Here is a 23,962-nt window from a genome sequence, read left to right as displayed (position 1 = left end):
CATGTCGTCTGTGAACTTACTGATCATACCTCCTATATTCACATCTAAATCAGTACACTACAAACAGTAAGGATCCCAGCACTGAACCCTGCGGTACACCACTGGTCACAGGCTTCCACTCGCAGAAACAACCCTCTACTTTTTGCTACTAAGCCAATTTTGAATCCAATTTGCCAAATTACCCTGGATCCCATGGGCCTTTACTTTCTTAACTAATCTCCCATGCTGGACCTTATCAAAAGCCTTACTGAAGTCCATGTAGACTACATCAACTGCTTTACCCTCATCTACACACCTAGTCACCTCTCTTGAAAAATTCAATCAAATTTGTTAGACACGATTTCCCCCTGACAAAGCCATACTGACTATCCCTGATTAATCCCTGCCTCCCCAAGTGGAGATTAATCCTGTCTCAGATATTTTTCCAATAATTTCCCTACACTGATGTTAGACTCACCGGCCTGTAATTACCTGGTTTATCCCTGCTACCCTTCTTAAATAATGGTACTACATTCACTGTACTCCAATCCTCTGGTACCTCTCCTGTGGCCAGAGAGGATCTTAAGATTTGTGTCAGAGCCCCCGCTATCTCCTCCCTTGCCTCATATAGCAGCCTGGGATACATCTCATCTGGGCCTGGGGATTTATCTACCTTCAAATCTGCTAAAACAGCTAATACTTCCTCCTTTTCAATGCTAATTTGATCGAGTATATCACAATCCCCTTCCCTAATCACTACACCTACTTCGTTCCTCTCCATATTGAGCACAGATGAAAAGTAATCGTTCAAAACCTCCCCTATATCCTCCAGCTCCACACACAGATTGCCCCCATGATCCCTAATGGGCCCCACTTTTTCCCTGGTTATCCTCTTGCCCCTAACATACTTATAAAACACCTTGGGATTTTTCTTTATCTTCTCTGCCAGTGATTTGTCATGCCCCCTCTTCGCTCTCCTAATTACTTTTTTACAGTACTCTCCTACACTTTCTATACTCCTCTAGGGCCTCCGCTGTTTTCAGCAGTCTGCCATACGCCACCATTTTTTCCTTATCCAATCCTCTATATCCCTTGACATACAGGGTTCTGACCTGTTGGTCCTACTCTTCACCTTTACAGGAAGATGCTGCACCTGAACCCTCAATTTCCCTTCTAAATGACTCCCACTGGTCTGTGCAGACTTTCCTGTAAGAAGTTGCTCCCAGTTCACTTTGGCCAGATCCTGTTTTATCATATTGAAATCTGCCTTCCTCCAATTCAGTACTCTTATTACCAGTCCCTCTATGTCCTTTTCCATAAAGATCTTCAATCTTAGAGTTATGGTCACTATCCCCGAAATGCTCCCCCACTGCCACTTCTACCACTTGTCCGGCTTCATTCCCCCTAGGATTAAGTCCAGTACCGCCCCTCCTCTTGTAGGACTCTCTACATGCTGGCTCAGAAAGCTCTCCTGAATACACTTGAATTCCACCCCCTTTAAGCTTTTTGCATTAATACTGTCCTTTCTAATATAAGCAAAGTTGAAATCCCCTTCTATTATTACCCTATTATTTTTGCACCTCTCCAATCTGCCTACATATCTGCTCCTCTATCTCAACTTGACTGTTTGGAGGCCTGTAGTACACTCCCAGCCAAGTGACTGCCCCTTTTTGTTTTTAAGTTCTACCCATATGGCCTCATTAGAGGAACTTTCTAGGATATCATCCCTCCTTACTACAGTAATTGTCTCTAATCAACAGTGCAATGCCACCTCCTCTTTTACCCCCTCCCCCATCATGTCTGAAGATTCTATACCCTGGAATATTAAGCTGCCAGTCCTGCCCTTCCCTCAACCATGTCTCAGTAATAGCAATAATATCATAATCCCATGTGTTAATCAACGCCCTCAATTCATCTGCCTTACTAGCAAGACTCCTTACATTAAAATAGATACAATCCAGCCTTGCATTATTTGCCTGAGCCTCAACAGGTCTACATTTACTCTGTCCTCCGGACTGACTTAGCTTCACATTAATATTTGATTGTACAACAGCCCCTACTGTGCATCCACTCTGTATCCCATCCCCTTGCCAAATTAGTTTAAACCACCCCCCAACAGCACTAGCAACTCCCAGCAAGGATGCTGGTCCCATTTTGGTTCAGGTGCAACCCATCCATCTTATACAGATCCCACCTTCACCAGAAACAGGCCCAGTGATCCAAGAATCTAAAGCCCTCCCTCCTGCACCATCTCCTCATCTGCTCTAACCTCCAATTCATATACTCACTCACCAGAAGAAACCCAGAGATTACAACCTTTGAGATCCTACTTTTTAAATCTACTGCCTAGCTCCCTAAATTATTTTTGCAGGACCTCATCCCTCTTTCTACCTATGTCATTGGTACCATCGTGGACCACGACCTCCGGTTGTACACCCTCATCCACCAGAATACTTTGTAGCTGCTCAGTGATATCCAAGACCCTTGCACCAGGGAGGCAACATACCATCCTGGAATCATGTCTGCGACTACAGAAACGCCCATCTGTTCCTCTAACCATAGAATCCCCCTACCTTTATTGCCCTCTTGTCCCTTTTTTCCAGCCCAGCACAGCCGTGTCAACCATGACATTCCGATCATGATCCTCGTTGCATTCTCCAGAGGAACCCTCTCTCCCATCGGTAGTCAGAACTGAATACCGGTTAGAAGGTGGGATGTCCTCTGGGGACTCCTGCACTACCTGCCCTGACTTCTTTGTCCATCCAGCCACCCAGACACCCCTGAACTGTGCTTGCTTAGGCACCAGCTTGACTACCTCCTGAAACGTGTCGTCCATGTAGTCCTCCACCTTGCGGATGCACCACAGTGTCTCCAGCTGCCGCTAGAGCTCCGAAACCCGAAGCTCAAGCTTCTGCAACCAGAGACACTTACTGCAGACATGTTCGCCAAGGTCACATGGCACGTCCACGACTTCCCACATTGCACAGGAGGTACATTCCGCATGGCCAAGTACATCAGGCACATTACTGGTCAAGTGATTCATTTGACTGCTTCTCACTTTACTCATCCAAATCCGAATACTTCATCGTGGAGGGCAAGGTCAACCCAAAGTTCTTGTCATCCAATGCAAACTGCCTCCTCAGACCTCTTTCCCCTGCACCATGCCAAGAGACCAAAAATCTCAACCATCTTTGAGATCATCTGTGCGGGTGTTTCTACCACTACCTATCCACTGATCTTGCATTAAATTCAGTCGAGCTGCAGCTTCTCTCCCATTTACCCCTCAACTGTCTCCAAGCTCCACTGTTCTTTGACATCCACCTCTTGTTCCCTCAGTCCTCTCTCACATCTCACTCAACTAACTCCTTCTCCAACCCTCCATGTTTACAGGCATTGCTAATGACTCTTTGCTCAGACATCATCCCCCATCCTTTCAAAACCACCATCACCATTTCTTCCGCAAAAACTAATCGATCCTCTCCAAATACAGGCCCATCTCGGACCTTCTTGAAAACATCATCTCCCAGCTCCAAGCAAACCTTTCCCAAAACATTCTGTTCAAATCCCTTTATTCCTGTTTCCATCCTGCATGGCATCGACACCATCCCAGCAAAATCACCACTGACAACCTCCCGTCACAGTGCATCCATCCTTACCTATTCACAACTTCTCTGCAGCATGTAATACAAGAACACAAAAAATAGGAGCAGAAGTAGACCATATGGCCCATTGAGCCTGCTCTGCCATTCAATAAGATCATGGCTGATCTTGGGCTTCAATTCCACTTTCCTTCCCACTCTTGATTCCCTGCAAGACCAAAAATCTATCTATCCCAGCCTTAAATATATTCAATGATCCACAACCCTCTGGGGTAGAGAATTCCAAAGATTCACAACCCTTTGACTGTAGTAATTTCTCATCTCAGTCTGAATGATTGACCCCTTATCCTGAGACTGTGTCCCTGTGTTCTAGATTCCCTGACCAGTGGGAACAATCTCTCAGCTTCTACCCTATCAAGCCCTTTCAGAATCTTGTATGTCTCAATTAGATCACACCTCATTCTTCTAAACTCCAGAGAATACAGGCCCAATTTACTCAGCCTCTCATCATAGGAGAACCCCCTCATCCCAGGGACCAATTTAGTAAATCTTCACTGCACTGCCTCCAGTGCAAGTATTTCTTTCTCAAATGTGGAGACCAAAACTGCACACAGTATTCCAGGTGCAGTCTCACCAAGGCCCTGTACAATTTTAGTAAGACTTCTTTATTCCTGTACTCCAATCCCCTTGCACTGAAGGCCAACATGCCATTTGCCTTCCTAATAGCCTGCTGCACCTGCATGTTAACTTTGTGCGTTCCTTGTATGAGTACACCCAAGTCTCTCAGATCAACACTTATCAGTTTCACATCTTTTAAAAATATTCTGCTTTTCCATTTTTACGACCAAACTTCACACTTCCCTACATTATACTCCATTTGCCATCTTGTTGCCTACTCACTTAACCTGACTATCTCTTTGCAGCCCCTCTACATCCTCCCTGCAGCTTACCTTTTCACCGAGCTTTGTATCATTAATTTTAGTTATACAGCACTGAAACAGGCCCTTCGGCCCACCGAGTCTGTGCCGACCATCAACCACCCATTTATACTAATCCTACACTAATTCCATATTCCTACCACATCCCCACCTGTCCCTATATTTCCCTACCACCGACCTATACTAGGGGCAATTAATAATGGCCAATTTACCTATCAACCTGCAAGTCTTTGGCATGTGGGAAGAAATCGGAGCACCCGGAGGAAACCCACGCAGACACAGGGAGAACTTGCAAACTCCACACAGGCAGTACCCAGAATTGAACCCGGGTCGCTGGAGCTGTGAGGCTGCGGTGCTAACCACTGCGCCACTGTGCCGCCCCTAAGCAAACTTAGATATATTAATCTCTGTCTCTTCATTCAAGTCATTAGTATAGAGTGTAAATAGTTAAGGCCCCAGGACTGATCCTTGCAGCACCCCACTATTTGCTGCCTGCCAACTTGAAAATGCCCCATTTATGCCCACTCTCTGCTTCCTGTCTGTTAACCAATTCTCTATCCATGCTAATATATTATCCCCAACACCATGAGCCCTTATTTTTAGTTTAGTTTAGAGATACAGCACTGAAACAGGCTCTTCAGCCCACCGAGTCTGTGCTGACCATCAACCACCCATTTATACTAATCCTACACTAATCCCATATTCCTACCACATCCCCACCTGTCCCTATATTTCCCTACCACCTACCTATACTAGGGGCAATTTATAATGGCCAATTTACCTACCAACCTGCAAGTCTTTTGGCTTATTAATCTTTTATGTAGCACCGTATCTTTTGAAAATCCAGGTATACTACATCCACTGGTTCCTCTTTATCTACCCTACTAGTTACATCCTCAAAAAAATAAATTTGTCAAACAGGATCTCCCTTTAGTAAAACCATGCTGACTTTTTCTAATTTACTATGCTTTTCCAAGTGCAATGTTAAGACTTCTTTAATAGTTTCCAGCATCTTCCCAATGACTGATGTTAGGCTAACTGGCCTGTAGTTCCCCATTTTCTGTAATAACCACATCATTCTCCTCCTTCACCCCATGTTCTGTTTCAGCTTCATGGACTTGTTCCACTGCATTTCTCAATATAACCAACACATCTCCAGCAAGTTTACCTTCCCATCCTGCACACAACTTAATTCCTCTTCCTCCCAACTACATGTTGCGCTTCAGGTGACATCTTCCACATGAACAGAGACATCTTTCATAAGTTTGTGACAGCTTCTGGTTCTACCCATCTACCAGTTCCCTGTGCTCAGTCATCAAATCATTAAAGATTCCCAGAACCATTTTTTTCAGCCATTACCAGAAACTTCATTTCCTTGGCACACAAATTATTGCCTGTCCTGTGCACAAGTAGTACAAACCTTGCTGTCCTCTTCATCCCAAAGCTACAAATCTCAACAATATCCATCACCATAATTTCTTTCTTACTCAAGATTATTTGCCTCCATGGCAGTATCAGCAAATCCCACATCCAGGTTTTTCCCCACCATTTCATCCTTGTTGGCCTCTCATCTTTAAGAAATCCAGATTGTTCAAAACAGCTTCCTATAATCTTGTCCTGCATAACCATTCTTCCCAATTTACATTGTTTATACTGTCTCAGCAAATTCCTCTTCCAGACCCAAGCCCATTATTTTCATTTCCACTTTTTCCCCTACCCTTTTGCTTCTTTTCTCTTTACCCCCTCCTAGCCCTCTTTCACTTCCTTTCATTCCTCCCCTCAGGTACTCTGCCTGCAACACACCTACCCGAGTCATATAGCACTCCCACATTCCTACTCTCCTGCCTCCATCCCAGACATGACCTACAGCTTCCCTGTGTTCCTCTTCGCATCCTCTGAAGGGCTTATCTATGTACTAGTAGCTGCATCCTTACAAGCATCAACCCTAACTAACCAGTTCTACACTCTTGCTGACCTGCCCACATGCCCACTGGGGGAAAATTTTGCCAAGCTCTTCCCCATCCATCTCACCCTTCCTAGTGCTGACCCTGTGGACTCTGCCAGCAGATCAGCTTCGCCGCCCCTCTCCGCATTATCCTTCCAGTTACAGATGTTCACTTGTGAACGAGGCCCTTGCCATCGATAAGCTTATTGGTGGATGACTGCATAAACATCATGGCCTTGATGGAAACATGGCTGAGGGGGTGACGACACCTTCCACCTAAATGAAGCCTCCTTGCATGGCTATATTTTTCCACCACTTGCTCTGTCCAGATCATCATGGTGGTGGTGTGGCTCTATCACCAAATCCCACTTCAGCCTGAAACCCACTACTCCCTCTGGCACTTTCTTTGCCTTTGAGCACTTCACCTTGTTTCACCCCTCATTTAAAATCCACATTCTCTACTACCCACTCAAGTACCATAAATAATTTCTCATATCTTCATTGCTTTCCTCCCTCAATTTCTGCACCGAGCAACTTCTCAATATCGGTGATTTCAACCTCCATTTCAATTCATCATGCTCTTGCTCCTGCGTTCACTGTCCTCCTAGCCTCCCTTAATTTCTCCTTTCATATAAATTCCCCTATCCAAAATCACAGCCACTGCCTTGGCCTTGCCATCTCACTTAGCCTTGCTACTCCAATAGTATCAATCACAGCTAAGGCCATCTCTGACCACTTCCTTGTATCACTCCCCACCCAAATCTCCCTTCCCTCTCCCAACGCTACTTTTTTCTGTGTCCACCCCTGGGGAAAAAAAACACTCCCAATTCACTTACAACTGCACTTTCAAAATTTCAGTGTCTAGCCTTTGTAACTTCACTCACCACAACATTTCTGCAGCTATCTTATCTGTTCAACCACACCCTCACCTCCACTTTTGATGTCCCAGTTTCCATTAAAATCATTGCTCTCTCACCTTGACTGATCCCCTGGTCCAGCCATCTCCACTCCCTCAAGTCTAAGGGACACAGAACTGAACAGATACAGCGGACAACTGATGACACAAAGATAGGCAGAAAAGTAAGTCATGAAGAGGACATAAGGAGATTACAAAGGGATTATAGATAGGTTGAGTGGGCAAAGATCTGGCAAATGGAGTCTAAAGTAGAAAAATGTGAAATTGTCCATTTTGGCAGTAAGAGTAAAATGGTGAGAGATTGCAGAGCTCAGATGCAGAGGGATCTGGGTATCCTAGTGCATAAATCACAAAAGGTTAGTATGCAGGTACAGCAAGTAATTAGGAAAGCTAATAGAATGTTATCATTTATTGTGAGGGGAATTGAATACAGAAGTAGGAGGTTATGCTACAGTTATACAGGGCATTGGTGAAACCACATCTGAAGTACTGTGTACAGTATTGTTCTCCTTATTTAAGGAAGGATGTAAATGTGTTGGAAGCAGTTCAGAGAAGGCTTTCTAGACTAATATCTGGAATGGGCAGAAGACAATTGGGAGAATCTAGAACCAAGGGTCACTGTTTAAAAATAAGGGGTCGCCCATTTAAGACAGATGAGGAGAAATTTTTTTCTGAGGGCCATGGGTCTTTGGAACTCGCTTCAAAAAGGCACTGGAAGCAGAATCTTTGAATATTTTTAAGGCAGCGGTAGATAGATTCTTGATAAGCAAGGGGGTGAAAGGTTATTGAGGGTAGGCAGGAATGTGGAGTTAAGGTTACAATCAGATCAGCCATGATCTTGTTGAATGGCAGAGCAGGCTCGAGGGGCCAAGTGGCCTACTTCTGCTCCTAATTTGTATGTTAGTATACATGTATGTGGTTTAGCTATTCAGGACCAGATGTAGCTGGACCACAAAGTGCTATCGGGTCCTGCTCTTGTCCACCAAAACTGTTTGCATTTTAGGATCATCCTAAAATGCAAAGATAACCCCTGTTTTTTCCTCTATTGCTAACCATTTTCTTAAATCCCTCTCCCATCTGCTCTACCGTCACCACTAAATGCAAGGAGCTCAAGAACTTCTTTGGTCTCCATTGTAGTGACAATCAGTTGCTTTAGCCCACTTCCCTCCCTTCCCCTAGCCCATTGGGCCAAACTTGCTGTAAGAGGTGAAGTGGTTTAAGGTGGGAATTCCAGAGCTTAAGGCCTTGGCAGCTGAAAGCATGGCCACCACTGATGCAGCGATTTAAAATTAGAGATGTGCAAGAGGTCATAATTGAAGCAGTTCAGATATCTTGGAAGGCTAAAAGAGATTAGAGATCAGAAGGGGCATGGCCATGGAGGGCTCTGAAACAAGGATGAGAATTTTAAAATTGAGATGTTGCTCAAGTCTAGAGCTAATAAAAGGCATGGATGCCCTGGCCCTGAACTTGCATCCTTCTCTACTTTAATCGCCCCACATGCCCTCTCCAAGCTTGTCTTCTCCTTGACACAACCTCTTTCTCCCGTGACCCATTCCCACCAAACCACTTATCACCTAGCCTAGCTCATGTTAGAGGATATTGTTAATGGTTCTCTCCTTAAATATTGTCCCGTCTCCTATAAAGCTATCAGCATCACCCCTGCTCTGCTCAATAAACTAACCCTTGACTCCACCATTCTTGCAAACTACCATGTTCCCTTTCCTCTCCAAAGTCCTTGAACATGTTGCCACCTCTCAAATCTATGCCCATCTTTTCCAGAACTCCATGCTTGAATCCCTCCAATCAGGTTTCTGGCCCTGCCACAGTTTCAAAATGGCTCTTTTTTTTTTTAATTTGCTCTTGGGAAGTAAGCATCACTGGCAAGGCCAGTATTGCCCATCCCGAATTGCCCTTGAAAAAGGTGGTGGTGAACTGCCTTCTTAAACCACTGCAGACCACATAGTGCAACTTCCACAGTGCTTTTAGGGAGGGATTTTGACCCAGGGACAGTGAAGGAATGGCAATATAGTTCCAAGTCAGGAAGGTGTGTGACTTGGAGGGGAACTTGCAGGTGGGTGTTCCCGTGCATCCACTGCCCTTGTCCTTCTAGGTGGTAGAGGTCATAGGTTTGGAAGGTGCTGCTGAAGATTCTTGGTGAGTTGTTGCAATGCCACTGTGCGCCAGTGGAAGAGGGAGTGAATGTTGAAGATGGTGGATAGGATGCCGATCAAGAGGGCTGCTTTGTCTTGGATGGTGTTGAGCTTCACTCATCCAGGCAAGTGGACAGTATTCACAGTCCTAACTTCAACCATGTAGATGGTGGATGGACTTTGGGGAGTCAGGTGGTGAGTTACTTACTGTAGAATTCCCAGCCTCTGACCCACTCTTGTAGCCACAGTATTTACATGACTGGTCCAGTTAAGATCCTGGTCGATGTTAACCCTCAGGATGTTGAAAGTAAGGGATTTAGCGATGGTAATGCCATTGAATGCCAATAGGAGACTGTTTGATTCTCTTATTGGAGATGGTCATTTCCTGGCCCTTAAGTGGCAATTAACATTTGTGTTACACATCAGCTAGAGCCTGAATCTTGTCCAGGCCTTGTTGCATGGGGCCACAGATTGATTCATTATCTGAGGAGTTGCGAATGGTACTGATCATTGTACATCCAGCAGCGAATATCCCCACTTCTGACCTTATGATGGAGGGAAGATCATTGATGATGCAGCTGAGAATCACTTGCAATGGCTTCCTTCTCTTCCTACTCGATTACTCTTTGTAGTCCCTCAAGGATCTATCCTTGGGCAACTCCGTCCTCCAATTCTCATCTCCATGCAGCCCTTCAGCAACATCATCCAAAAACAGTGTCAGTTTCTACATGTATGCTGATGACACCTACTGCCTCTCTCATCTCCTTCACTGTCTCTAAATTTATCAGACTGCTTGAGCAAAAATTTCCTCCAATTATAACACTAGGAAGACTGAACCCATTGTCTTCAGTCCCAACTACAAACGCCATTCCCTAGCCTTCAACTCCTCACTTCTCCCTGGCAACTGAGGCCAAACCAGACTGTTCACAACCTTTATGCCATACTTGATCCAGAGATAAACTTCCAACCACATCCACACCATCACTAAGACGACCTATTTCCACCTCACTAACATCACCTGAATCTCCTTTATCTCAGCTCATCTGCTGCTGAAACCCTCATCCTTTGTTAGCTCTAGATCTGACTATTCCAATACACTCCTGGCTAACATTCCACATTCTACCCTCTACAAACATGAGGTTATTCAAAACTCTGCTGCTGGTGTCCTAACTCGCACCAACTCCCATTCACCCATCACCGCTGTGCTCACTGATCTACATTGGCTCCTTGTTAAGCAAAGCCTCAATTTTAAAATTCTCATCCTTATTTTCAAAGCCCTCCATGGCCTCGCCCCTTCCGATCCTTAATCGTCTTTAGCCTTCCGAGATATTGCACTGCTTCAATTCTGGCCTCTTGTGCATTTCCAATTTAAAAAAAAAAAAATCGCTTCACCAATAGTGGCTGCGTGCCTTCAGCTACCAAGACCCTAAGCTCTAGAATTCCCTCCCTGGACCTCTCCACTTCTCTTACCTCCTTTAAGACACTCCTTAAAACCTACCTCTAAGATTTTGGTCATCTGCCCCAATATCTCCTTACATAACAGTCAAATGTTGTTCCATAATGCTCCTGTCCATTGCCTTGGGACATTTTACTACATTAGAGATACTATTTAAATACAAGTTCTTGTTGTTCAAATCTCTGTGGTCTTGTTAAATCCTACACAGCCAAACACCCACTCTCCTCAGGCCCTTCAACTCCTCTCATCACCAATCAATCATGGACTGTTCAGCCATCTCAGCCCCAAGGGCTTTAACTCCAATACTAATTTCATATTTTTTCAGTTTTAAATCATTCTAAAACCCATCTTTCCAGCCAAGCTTTCAATTACCTCTAATGCAGAACAGGACTCATTCCTTTAATCTATATTTCCTTTAACTCAAAGTGCTTTGAGTGGTTTCTACATTAAAGACATTAAGAACTCCACTTATTCTGCATTTTATCCTCTAATTGAAACCTTTCAAAATGTGTGCACTGGCACAAACAGGATTCTGATAACTCACTTCCACCATCCATAATCATATATTTGAGGTTTTTAAATCCAAGCATTCAAAAATAAGAGAGAACGATCTGCTATCCTTTTTATAGCTATATATTGACACTAAAGATGAGAGACTTCAATAATGTGGAGAGACTAGAGAAGCTGGGAATGTTCTCCTCAAAGCACTTGAAAGACTGAATAAAGGTGTTTTGATAAGGTAAGTAGGGAGAAACAATTTTCCATGGCAGGAGGGTCAGTAACCAGTGTACACAGATCATTGGCAAAAAGCTGAAGGCAGGGGAGGGGGGTGGGGTGGGCGGGGAGAGAGATTTCTTGTTTTTAAATGCAGCAAGTTGTTGTGATCTGAAATGCACTGACTGCATGGGCAGTAGAAGCAGATTCAATAGTAACTTCCAAAGGAAAATTGGATATATACATCTACACACACTTGAAAAGAAAAAACATTGCAGCATTATGGAGAAAAGGGGAGTGAGACAAATTGGATAGGTCCTTCAAAGGCCCAATGGCCCCCTTTGTTGTATGATTCTCGATGTTACTTTGCCATTTCACACATCTCTGGACCAAAGACAGTAAAAATAAACCAGGCAGACGCACAGCACAATCTGACTGACTTTGTTGATATTCACCCCCGACAACCTAGCCCCAACCTAAACAAGTATTTATATAGGGCCTTTAATGTAATAAAACATCCCAAGGGACTTCACAGGAGCATTATAAAAACAAAATTCGACACCAAGCCACATAAAGAGGCATTAGGGCAGATGACCAAAAGTTTGGACCAAAGAGAACATCAACATAAGCAATAGGAGCAGGAGTAGGCCATAAGTCCCTCCAGCCTGCTCCACCATTCAATAAGATCATGGCTCATCCGATCTTGGCCTCAGCTCCACTTTCCTGCTTGTTCCCATTACTCTTAACTCCCTTATATTCAAGGATATGAGCCTTGAATATATTGAATGACCCAGCCTCCACAGTTCTCTGGGGTAGAGAATTCCAAAGATTCACGACCTTCTGAGAGAAGAAATTCCTCCTAATGTCTTAAAGGCAATCCTTATTCTGAAAGTATGCCCCCTAGCTCTAGATTCCCCCACAAGGAGAAACATCCTGTCAGCACCTACCCTGTCAAGCCACCTCAGAATCTTGCATGTTTCAATAAGATCACCTCTCATTCTTCTAAACTCCGAGTAAAGGCCCAACCTGCTCAATCTTTCCTCGTAAGACAATCCCTTCATCCTAGGAATCAACCTAGTGACCCTTCTCTGATCTGCCCCTAAGGCGAGGAGTAGGTTTTAAAGGAGCATTTTAGTGGAGAAAAGAGAGGAAGAGATGCAGAGAGGTTGAGGGAGGGAATTCCAGAGGTTAAGACTTTGATGGCTGAATTCATACCCACCAATAGTGGAGCAATTAAAATCAGGGATGCTCAAGGGGTCAAAATTAAATGAGTGCAGATATATCTATGGATTGTGGAACCGGAGGAGATTCTACAAAGTTGGGGAAGGGTGAGGCCATGGAGGGATCTAGAAACAAGGAAAATTTAAAAATCACTGGGGGGATGAGTGAATGGGATTTGATGCGAGTAAGGATACAGGCAGCAGAGTTTTGCGTAACCTCAGGTTTACCGAGGGCAGAATGTGGGAGGCTGGCCAGGAGAGCATTGGAATAGTCAAGACTAGAAGTAACAAAGACATAGATAAGGGTTTCAGCAAATGAACTGATGTAGGTGCATAGTTGGGCAATGTTTAAGTGGAAATAGACAGTTTTAATGATGGTGCGGATGTGGTCAAAAGGTCGTCTCGGGACCAAGTATGACATGAAGGTTGCGAATAGTCTGGTTCGGCTTCAACAGCTGCCAGGAATAGGGATGGAGTCAATGGCTAAGGAATAAATTTGTAGCAGGGACCAAAGACAATGGCTTTGGTCCTCTACAATTTAAACAGAAGAAATTCCGCTCATCCAATACTAGGAGAGGTGAGTGACTGCCCTTGACGTCAAGGCTGCATTTGAATGAGTGTGGTGAAATTGAAGTCAATGGGAATCAGGGGGAAAACTCCACTAGTTGAAGTCATACCTAGTACAAAGGAAGATGGTTTTGGTTGTTGAAGGCCTAATATCTCAGTCCCAGGACATCGCCATAGGAGTTCCTCAGGCTAGTGTCCTAGGCCCGACCATCTTCAGCTATTTTATTAATGCTATTCCCTCCATCATAAGGTCAGAAGTGGGGATGTTCGCTGATGATTGTACGATGTACAGTATCATTAGTGGCTCCTCAAATACTGACGCAGTCCATGTCCATATGCAGCAACATCCAGGCTTCAGCTGATAAGTGGCAAGTAACATTCATGCAACAAAAATGCCAGGCAATGACCATCTCCAACAAGAGAGAATCTAATCAACTCCCCTTGATTTTCAATGGCATTACCATTGCTAAATCCCCCACTATCAACATCCTGGGAGGTTACCATTGACCAGAAACTGAACTGCAGCAGCCACAAATACTGTGGCTACAAGGGCAGGTCAGAGATTGGGAAGCCTGAGGCGCGTAACTCACCTCCTGACCGCCCAAAGCTTGTCCACTATCTACTAGGCACAAGTCAGGAGTGTGATGGAATACTCTCCACTTGCCTGGATGAGCATGCTTCCAACAACATTCAAGAACCTCAACACCAACTGGGACAAACCAGCGCATTTGAGCAGCACCCCATTCACAACTTAAACATTCACTCCTTCCACGAATGACGCACAGTGGCATATACAAGATGCACTGTGACAATTCAACACCTCCCAAACTTGCAACCTCTACCATCCAGAAGGACAAGGAAGCAGATGCATGGGAACGTCACCACCTGCAAGTTCCCCAAGCCACACACCATCCTGACTTGGAACTATATTGCAGTTCCTTCACCGTCACTGGATTACAATCCTGGAACTCCCTCCCTAACAGCACTGTGGGAGTACCTGCACAAGATGGACTGTAATGGTTCAAGGCAGCGGCTCACCATACAAACTAGGAGTAGGAGTAGGTTACTTGGTACCTCGAGTTTGTTCTGCCATTCTATAAGATCATGGCTGATCTATTTGCGGACACAATTCCACTTTTTTATCTAACCCCAATCCCCTTTGATTCCCTTGTCAAGAATCGGACTACCTCAGCCTTAAATACATTCAATGAAAATGCAATGACATTCAATGACCACAACCTTCTCAAGGGCATTTAGGGATCGGCAACAAATGCTGGCCTTGCCAGCGACGCCGACATCCCATGAAAGAATAAAGAAAATCTCCTCTACTCCCTCCACAGATGCTGATTGACCTACTGGGCCTTTCCAGTATGTTCTTATCAGCAGTTCCTTGGTTTTCTCATTGACGTTAGTTTGATTACTCTCCCTGTGGGAAGTTTAAAGCAGCAAAAAGCACAACAGGCGGAAATAAAAATAAATTATACCCAAGTATTAAAATGAAAGTTTCAAAGACATTTATATATTGCCTTTAGGACATCCCATAGCCAGTTAAAAATACTTTTTGAAGTGCAGTCAATGTTGTAATTAGGGAAAACACGATAGCCAAATTGTGCAGAGAGAAGTCATAGTTATACAGCATAGAAACAGGCCCTTCGGCCCAACGTGTCTGTGCCAGCCATCAAGCACCTATTTATTCTAATCCCATTTTCCAGCACTTGGCCTGTAGCCTTGTATGCTATAGTGTTTCAAGTGCTCATCTAAATACTTCTTAAATGTTGAGGGTACCAGCCTCTACTATCCCTTCAGGCAGTGCTCCAGCCCAGGCAACTGAAATGCTCCAGCCCAGGCAACATCCTGGTGAATCTCCTCTGCACTCTCTCCAGTGCAATCCCATCCTTCCTATAGTGTGGCGACCAGAACTGTACACAGTACACCAGCTGTGGCCTAACTAGCATTTTATACAGCTTCATCATAACCTCCCTGCTCTTATATTCTATGCCTCGGCTAATAAAGGCAAGTTTCCCATATGCCTTCCTAACCACCCTTATCTACCTGTGCTGCTGCCTTCAGTGACATGTACACCAAGGTCTCTCTGACCCTCTGTACTTCCTAGGGTCCTACCATCCATTGTATATTCCCTTGCCTTGTTCGTCCTCCCAAAATGCATCACCTCACTTCTCAGGATTAAAGTCCATCTTACCAGCCCATCATATCATCCTGTAATCTAAGGCTTTCCTCCTCACTATTTACGACACCACCAATTTTCATATCATCTGCGAACTTACTGATCATACCTCCTATATTCACGTCTAAATCATTAATGTACACTACAAACAGCAAGGGTCCCAGCACCAATCCCTGTGGTACACCACTGGTCACAGGCTTCCAATCGCAAAAACAACCCTCGACCATCACCCTCTGCCTCCTGCCACTAAGCCAATTTTGGATCCAATTTGCCAAATTGCCCTGAATTCCCACAGGATCTTACCTTCTTGACCAATCCTCCCTGCAGGACCTTATCAAAAGCCTTACTGAAGTCCACGTAGACGAAATCAGCTGTTTTACCCTCATCTACACACCTAGTCACCTCCTCGAAAAATTTAATCAAATTTGTTAGACACGATATCCCCCTGACAAAGCCCAAAACCTCTGACTAATCCCTGCCTCTCCAAGTGGAGATTAACTCTGTCCCTCAAATTTTTTCCATTAGTTTCCCCACCACTGATGTTAGACTCACTCGCCTGTAATTACCTGGTTTATCCCTACTACCCTTCTTGAATAATGGTACCACTTTCACTGTCCTCCAAGTCCTCTGGCACCTCTCCTGTGGCTAGAGAGGATTTGAAAATTTGTGTCAGAGCCCCTGCAATCTCCTCCCTTGCCTCACATCGCTGCCTGGGACACATCTCATCTGGGCCTGGAGATTTATCCACTTTTAAGCCCACTAAAACTGCTAATATCTCCTCCCTTTCAATGCTAATATGTTCGAGTATATTACAATCCCCCTCCCTGATCGTCACCTACATCGTCCTTCTCCATAGTGGCACAGATGAAAAGTAATCATTTAAAACCTCACCTACGTCCTCCAGCTCCACACAGATTCCCACTTAGGTCCCTACTCTTTCCCTGGTTATCCTCTTGCCCTTAATATACTTATAAAACGCCTTGGGATTTTCCTTTATCTTGTCCAATGCTTTTTCATGCCCCCTCTTTGCTCTCCTAATTACTTTAAGTACCCCCCTATACTTTCTATATTCCTCTAGGACCTCCACTGTTTCCAGCACTCCTAATATGCCATAAACCTCCTTTTTTTCCTTATGCAATCCTCTATATCCCTTGACATCCAGGGTTCCCTGGACTTGTTGGTCCTACCCTTCACCTTTACAGGAACATGTTGGCCCTGAACTCCTGCAAATACAAGAAAATAATAGTAGTAGGCCATTCAACCCTTTCAGCCTATTCCACAATTTAATCTTCCCACAATATACCCATATCACTTAATGTCCAAAAATCTATCATCTGGGTCTTAGGTATACTAGACTGAGCATTTACAGTCCTCTGGGGTAGAAAATCCACATCCCTTTGAGTGAAGTCCCAGATGGCTGACTCCTTATTCCGAATCTGTGTTTCCCAGTTCTAAACTCTCCAGGCAGGTGAAATATCCTTCCAGCATCCACTCTATCAAGCCCCTTAAGTAGTCTTGATGTTTTAATGGGACCACCTCCCATTCTATTGCAGAATAATGTGATGGTGCTGGGGAATAAACATTGGCCAGGACAACGGGAGAACATTCCTACTCCTCCACAAGTAGTGCTACGAGATCTTTTACATCCACCTGACAAAACAAAGGGGGCTTTGGTTTAATGTGCTACAGATGACCCGTCTGATAGTGTGACACTCACTCAGCACTGTCCCTCCAACAGTCTTTCAGGTTCTGACCCTCCGACAGCCCGGTCCCTCCACTCAGCCCAGCCCAAGCCCACCACCCCAGCCCTGACCCTCCAACAGGGCAGCACCTCCCAGCCCTAGCCTTCTGACAGTGCAGCGCTCCCTCAGCCCTGGCCTTCCGACAGTCTCTCAAGTACTGAACCTCTGACAGTACAACCCCTGCCCCCATCCCAGCCCTGACCCGCCGACAGGGCGGCGCTTCCTCAGCCCTGCACTGGGACTATCAGCCTGGATTATGATTAATTGTGGAGAATGGGACTTGAATCTAGAACTGTCTCGGAGGATTAGAGTGCCTCAGCTGGCACCAGTGAAACTCCTGAAGGACAAAACTGCCGAAGTAGGGAATGTAAAGCACCAAACAGAGGAGATAGCCGGAAAGAAAATAAATGAAAAGCACATTGCTTTAAACCACGACCCACACCCAACGCCAATGCCCAGCTCGCCGTTGCCGCGCCGGCACCGCGCATGCGTGCTCCGGGCGCGTGCGCATGGTTTAAAGGGCACGAGGCCGGCACCATCTGCCATTCGACTCGGCAGGGAGCCGGCGGTGAGTTCCTTGCGAAACGGTTAGCAAGACCCGACTGGCCTCCATAAATTGGGCTTTAATCGGAATCGGCGTTCAGCGCTAGCACGGCCCCGCCCGGCCCCTTAGGGCTCCCAGCCTGAGCAGGCGAATCCCTCGATTTCCCCTTTCCCAAATGCCCTACTTCCCCTCATTCTAATGCGGCTAACAGTACAGACCTTGGCCCCGATCTGGTTGCCACACTGGCCCGCCTGAAGATGCACGATCTCTCGCATACCGAAAGCTCTACCTAAACTACTCTAACCGGGATAACTACTCGCTCAAATGAGCTGTCAACGCCCGCGGCATTCTTTATATAATTCGGCGTCATCGCTGCCCATTCCCTATTGGATAATCACTTCCGTCAATCAACGACATCGCCTTCCCATTGGTTTAGTTGCACTGGGGCGTTGGCTTGCTGGACCTTGATTAGTTTTGAGTGGCTGTTGCCTGGTGACAGATGTACCCCGGTCAGTCACAATAACTGCTGTGACTTCACAATATCCTTTTCATCATCTCATAAAGAAACTTAACTGCCTCAGTGTTCAAATTGTCAAAACAAAATAATACTTTTAAAATGACCATTAGTTAGCTTTGTTTACAACCCTGGCAGCTGGTTAGGATGTGATGTGTAGTGGTGCAGTGTGAAAGACATACTGATATTTCTCTGCTGCTGACCACTGAACACAAGTCTCCTGATTGTTGTCCAGGAGTTTGGAGGCTACCTTCACTGATGAAACATAAAATGGGAATAGATTGAGCAGAGCAAGATATATGTTATCATAGCTGCTAATATTACAATGTCAATAATGAGGGAGGTGTCAATGTTTCTGTTTGGGAGTCTCAAATGCCCATGAATGTCTCTGCACCCACATTAACTGGACTAAACTCAACTCTCAAGCATTTATTGTCATCATGTTGATCCATTTTTTGTTACAGATCTGTCTGAGACACAGTCCCATTGCAACATGCACAACACATAATGGCTGGTGGATGCAGTATTTCTCCATTTACAATTCCATTTTTGAGTTGCACATGTTTGGTACATAACTAGTCAAGACAACTGAGTGCCTGTATGATATCAAGAATGTGCCTTCCAGCCCCACTCCCTGGCAGACCTCCTTATAAATATAAACTATTATCTGGCCTACCCAGCAATACATAACCACTTTACAATAAACAACATTCTAAAGCTGTGATTAGATAGCTACCAGGTATTTGGAATTCATGCAATTCTTTCTTAAATGTTGCATTTCTAACTTCATAAACAGGTTGCAAGAGGCAGAACAAATAGTTTATTTTAGACCAGGGAATACCAAGTTTGCTGGCAACAAGGAGAACTGTACTGTGTGTTCCAAAAGGTACTACTAGATACAGGATAAGGTTATTTGTTGCGTGTGAATTGCCCCTGATTATTAGACCAAGCAGCTTTGACTGGACTTCAACCAATCTTCAGATTTAATACGACTTTTGTTTTCCTTCCATAGATTTATTTTAGTGCAGAAAATGGTACTTTAGCAGAAATGGTAGCATCATAGTTATGTGACTGGACAAGTCAACCAGAGACCTGGACTAATGATCCAGTGACATGAGTTCAAATCCCACCACAGTGACTGGGGAATTAAAATTCAGTTAATTAAAGCAATCTGGAATTTTAAAAAAGCTAGTATCAATAATAGTGACCATGAAACCACCGACTGTCATAAAAAAAAATCTGGTTCATTAACGTCCTTTAGGGAAGGAAATCTGCAGTCCTTACCTGGCCTGGCCTATATGTGACTCCAGACGCACAGCAATATGGGTCGACTTTTAAATGCCTTCTGAAATGGCCTAGCAAGTCACTCAGTTGTCCAGAAGGTGGCTCACCATCACCTTCTCAAGGGCATTTAGGGATGGACAATAAATGCAGACCTTGCCAGCAATGCTCACATTCCATGAATGAATGGAAAAAAAAACTAAAGTAGAGTCTTGTTCATTCTTTAAGTTTTCAGTTTAGTTAGGAACTGCTGTAATTCCATATGAAAAAAATGCAGTCTCTGTCAACAGGCCTCTCCTGTATTGTATCTCCCAGCTGAGGAGTGGCAGCTTAGCTCAGTTGGTAGCACTTTCACTCCTTAGAATGTTGTGGGTTCAAGTCCCATTCTAGGCTTTAAGCATATACTCTAGCCTGACATTCCAATGCAGTACTGCAGAAGTGTTGCATTGTTGAAGGTGCCATCCTTTGAAATAAGCAAGCTCTGTCAACTTACTCATGTGATTCAGGTGATGTTTAATATCATGACATCATTTAAGGAGCAGTGGACCCTCCACCACCAAAAAAATGCTATCATAGTTAATCTGGTGTATTCTGTGAATACATCAAATTACATAGAAGGTATAGCACTGAAACAGGCTATTTAGCCCAACCGGTCCATGCCAGTGATAATGTTCTACGTGAGCCTCCACTTCCTTCTCCCTTATGTATTTATCTAGCTTCCCCTTAAATGCATCTATGCTACACACCTCAACTACTCCCTGTGGTTGTGAGTTCCACATTCTTAGCACTCTTTCGGTAAAGAAGTTTTTCCTGAATTCCTTATTGCATTATTAGTCACAATCTTATATTTATGGTCCCTAGCTTTGGTCTCCCCTACAAGTGGAAACATCGTCTCAATGTCTCCTCTACAAACTCTTTAGTAATGTTAAAGACCATATCAGGTTACCCCTCAGACTTCCCTTTTTGGGAGAAAAGAGCCCTATTCTGTTCAATCTTTAAAAATAGGTATAACCTCTCAGTTCTAGTATCATATATGTAATGCTTTTTTGTACCTTCTCCAGTGCTTCTATATCCTCTTTGTAATATGGAGAACAGAACTGTGCACAGTACTCTAAGTGTGGACTACCTAAGGTTCTGTACAAGTTCAACAAACTTCTTTGCTTTTCAATTCTATCCCTCTAAAAATGAACCCGTGCTTTGTTTCCTTTTAAGGCTTTATTAATGCATGTTGCTAATTTTAATGATTGGTGTATCTGTATCCCTAGCTCCCTCCATTCCTCTACCTTATTTAGACACTTATTTCCAAGGAAATCTTTTACAATTTATATAAATGACTTAGATGAAAGGACCGAAGGTATAGTTGCTAAATTTGCTGATGACACAAAGATAGATAGGAAAGTAGGTTGTGAAGAGGACATAAGGATGCTACAAAGGGATAGAGATAGGTTAAGTGAGTGGGCAAAAATCTGGCAGATGGAGTATGATGTGGGAAAATGCGAAGTTGTCCATTTTGGCAGGAAGAATAACAAAGAAGTGTATTATCTAAGTGGTGAGAGATTGCAGAGCTCTGAGATGCAGAGGGATTTGGGTGTCCTAGTGCATGAATCACAAAAGGTTAGTATGCAAGTACAGCATGTAATTAGGAAAGCTAATAGAATGTTATCATTTATCGCGAGGGGAATTGAATACAAAAGTAGGGAGGTTATGCTTCAGCTATACAGGGCAATGGTGAGACCACATCTGGAGTACTGTGTACAGTATTGGTCTCCTTATTTCAGGAAGGATGTAAATTCATTGGAAGCAGTTCAAAGAAGGTTTACTAGACTGATACCTGGAATGGGAGGGCTATCTTATGAGGAAAGATTGGACAGGCTAGGCTTGTATCCACTGGAATTTCAAAGAGTAAGAGGCGACTTGATTGAAACATATAAGATCCTGAGGGGTCTTGACAGGGTGGATGTGGAAAGGATGTTTCCCCTTGTAGGAGAATCTAGAACTGGGGTCACTGTTTAAAAATAAGGGGTCACCCATTTAAGACAGAGATGAGGAGAAATTGTTTCCCTTAGATGGCCGTGAGTCTTTGGAACTCTCTTCCAAAAGGTGGTGGAAGCAGAGTCTTTGAATATGTTTAAGGCAGAGGTCGTTAGATTCTTGATAAGCAAGGGGTAAAAGGTTATTAGGGGTAAGTGGTGATGTGGAGAAATTAGTTCAGCCATGAAATTATTAAATGGCGGAGCAGGCTCAAGGGGCTGAGTGGCCTACTCCTGCTCCTAATTCGTTTGTTCGTAATATGTGGCCTCCTTATTGTTCCTACCAAATGCATTAGCTCAAACTTATCCTCCTTAGTTTCTATCCTAAATGTCATTATATCTTTTTTGGTGTTTTCTTCTAATGTCATTTCACCCTGTTAAATTTCCTGGTATATACTGAGGCAAAGTACTCAATATTTCTGGAAATACTCAGGTTAGGCAGCATCTGTGGAGAGAGAACAGAGATTTCGCTTTTCATCAGAACTGGAAAAAGTTAGAGGTGTAAGCACATATAGAGGCAAGGAAAATGGGGAGGGGAGGTGTGATAGAGTGAAAGGCAGGAAAGAGTAAAATAAGAGGGTCACTGACCTGAAACGTTGGCTCTGCTTCTCTTTCCATGGGTGCTGCCAGACCTGCTGAGTATTTCCAGCATTTCTCGTTTTTATTTCAGATTTCCAGCATCCGCAGTATTTTGCTTTTAACATGAGGCGATGTTGCAGGTCAAACGGGGGGTAAAAAAAGATGAGTCTAGAGGAGCTATAAATGACAAAAGCAGAATTGTTACTGTTTTGCTTACAAGAAGTGCGACGATGAAAAAAATACAGACTCAAACTGAAGAGTTAATAAAAATTGAATTTACCTTTTTTTTAAAATGGACAATGCTGCAAAAGATGGCCACATGTGTATTCAAACATTGCCACACTGTCTGTTTAGAGCAAAGATGCCTAACCAGGTAGAGAGGTGTCAATTACCCCATCCTGAAGTATTTCTGAATTGAATGGCTTTTACTGAAACAAAGAAGGTATGAAGTGTGTTATGACCGACTGCTCCAGTCAAAGCCCCCAATCAAAATATACAATTCTGACTGTGGAGGGACCAACACACTGTTAATTCAATCCTGTCACTCCACAGATCGGCTAATATATCATTTAAAACTTTCCAAATTAAAGAAAGACCCAGCCAAATTGTACCATCTATTAATCCCCGAATGAGGCTAACCAAACCAGGTGTCTTTAAATCAACAAATTAACTCTTTAATTTGAAGCACTAAATTCTTAAACACTATGAAGATATAAATAACATTTAAAATAGAAAAAATTAGAGTCCTTGAAAATTTACAGTCCAATGTTGCTTGAAGTCCTCACAGAATGTTGCTTGAAGTCCTCACAGGATGTTGCTTGAAGTCCTCACAGGATGTTGCTTTCATTCTCCAGAGAATTTCAACAATTAACAACTTGCAACCACTTTCAACAGCATCAACCTGACTTTAGAATTTTTGAGGGATAAAAGATGGTCCCAGTCTAAATTCCAAGAGATCTCTGTTTTGGCTTGACTTTTTCTTAGAATTTTGAGAGATAATAATTAAACAGAATAAAATCCTCTTCCTTCAGTTTAAATGCTTGAGAGCTCTTTTTCAGGCGTGCTCATCACAGCTGTGCCTTCTGTGTCTGTGTGTTCTGTTGGGACAAACTGTCTTCAACTCATAAGCCAGTTCAAAACTGAATTGTAACAAATGTATCGCATCAGGTTCACTCCCAGTGGCTATATCTATGGTAACGAGAATGCACCCTTTGAATCGCAGTCTCCAAATGGCTGTTTCTAAGGCAACAAAAATGCATCTTCCTATAACTCCTAAGGCTTGCCAGCTCTTAAAGCAATGCTGATCCCTTGCAAGCCTTAAAGGCAAACTGCGTATTCCTAAAAAAAAACTACAGGACCATGACAAGTGGAAACATCATAACTGGATTATTCTCATCCTGGGCCATTGCGTGATTATTATGGGGGAGAGACCAAGGCATCTCCTATCAGAATCTGATGTGACAAACTTTTAACTTTTTAACTTAAAAAGGCAGCCCTTGAGGCACAGAGCGAGAGAGAGACCCAGAAGGAAGCATCACCAAAAAGCACGTCCAGCTAAAAGCTGGGAGAAAGTTCAGCAAGCCAGAAGCGAAGGCACCGTGCT

The 23,962-nt window shown here is 43.9% G+C and overlaps 1 protein-coding gene across 4 annotated transcripts in view; it reads right to left on the bottom strand.

The window, feature by feature from the left end:
- LOC137347811 (tubulin beta-4B chain-like) overlaps window positions 1–23,962 on the bottom strand; it is a 78,428-nt gene that overhangs the window by 45,367 nt on the left and 9,099 nt on the right. The window contains exons 1-2 of one of the 4 annotated variants that reach the window (XM_068012817.1): window positions 22,640–22,777; window positions 22,369–22,536 (exon numbers count right to left, since the gene is read on the bottom strand). In XM_068012817.1, coding sequence (XP_067868918.1) covers window positions 22,369–22,432 — 64 coding nt within the window. In that variant the 5' untranslated portion in view covers window positions 22,433–22,536; window positions 22,640–22,777. Of the gene's footprint in view, window positions 1–18,173; window positions 18,263–19,753; window positions 19,825–22,368; window positions 22,537–22,639; window positions 22,778–23,962 lie in introns of those variants that run through there. The other 3 variants (XM_068012818.1, XM_068012820.1, XM_068012816.1) reach the window with 3 other exon arrangements.

Source organism: Heterodontus francisci, chromosome 32, assembly GCF_036365525.1.
Source record: "Heterodontus francisci isolate sHetFra1 chromosome 32, sHetFra1.hap1, whole genome shotgun sequence".
Lineage (NCBI taxonomy): Eukaryota > Metazoa > Chordata > Chondrichthyes > Heterodontiformes > Heterodontidae > Heterodontus > Heterodontus francisci.
This window is presented reverse-complemented; position numbering and strand designations above follow the sequence as displayed.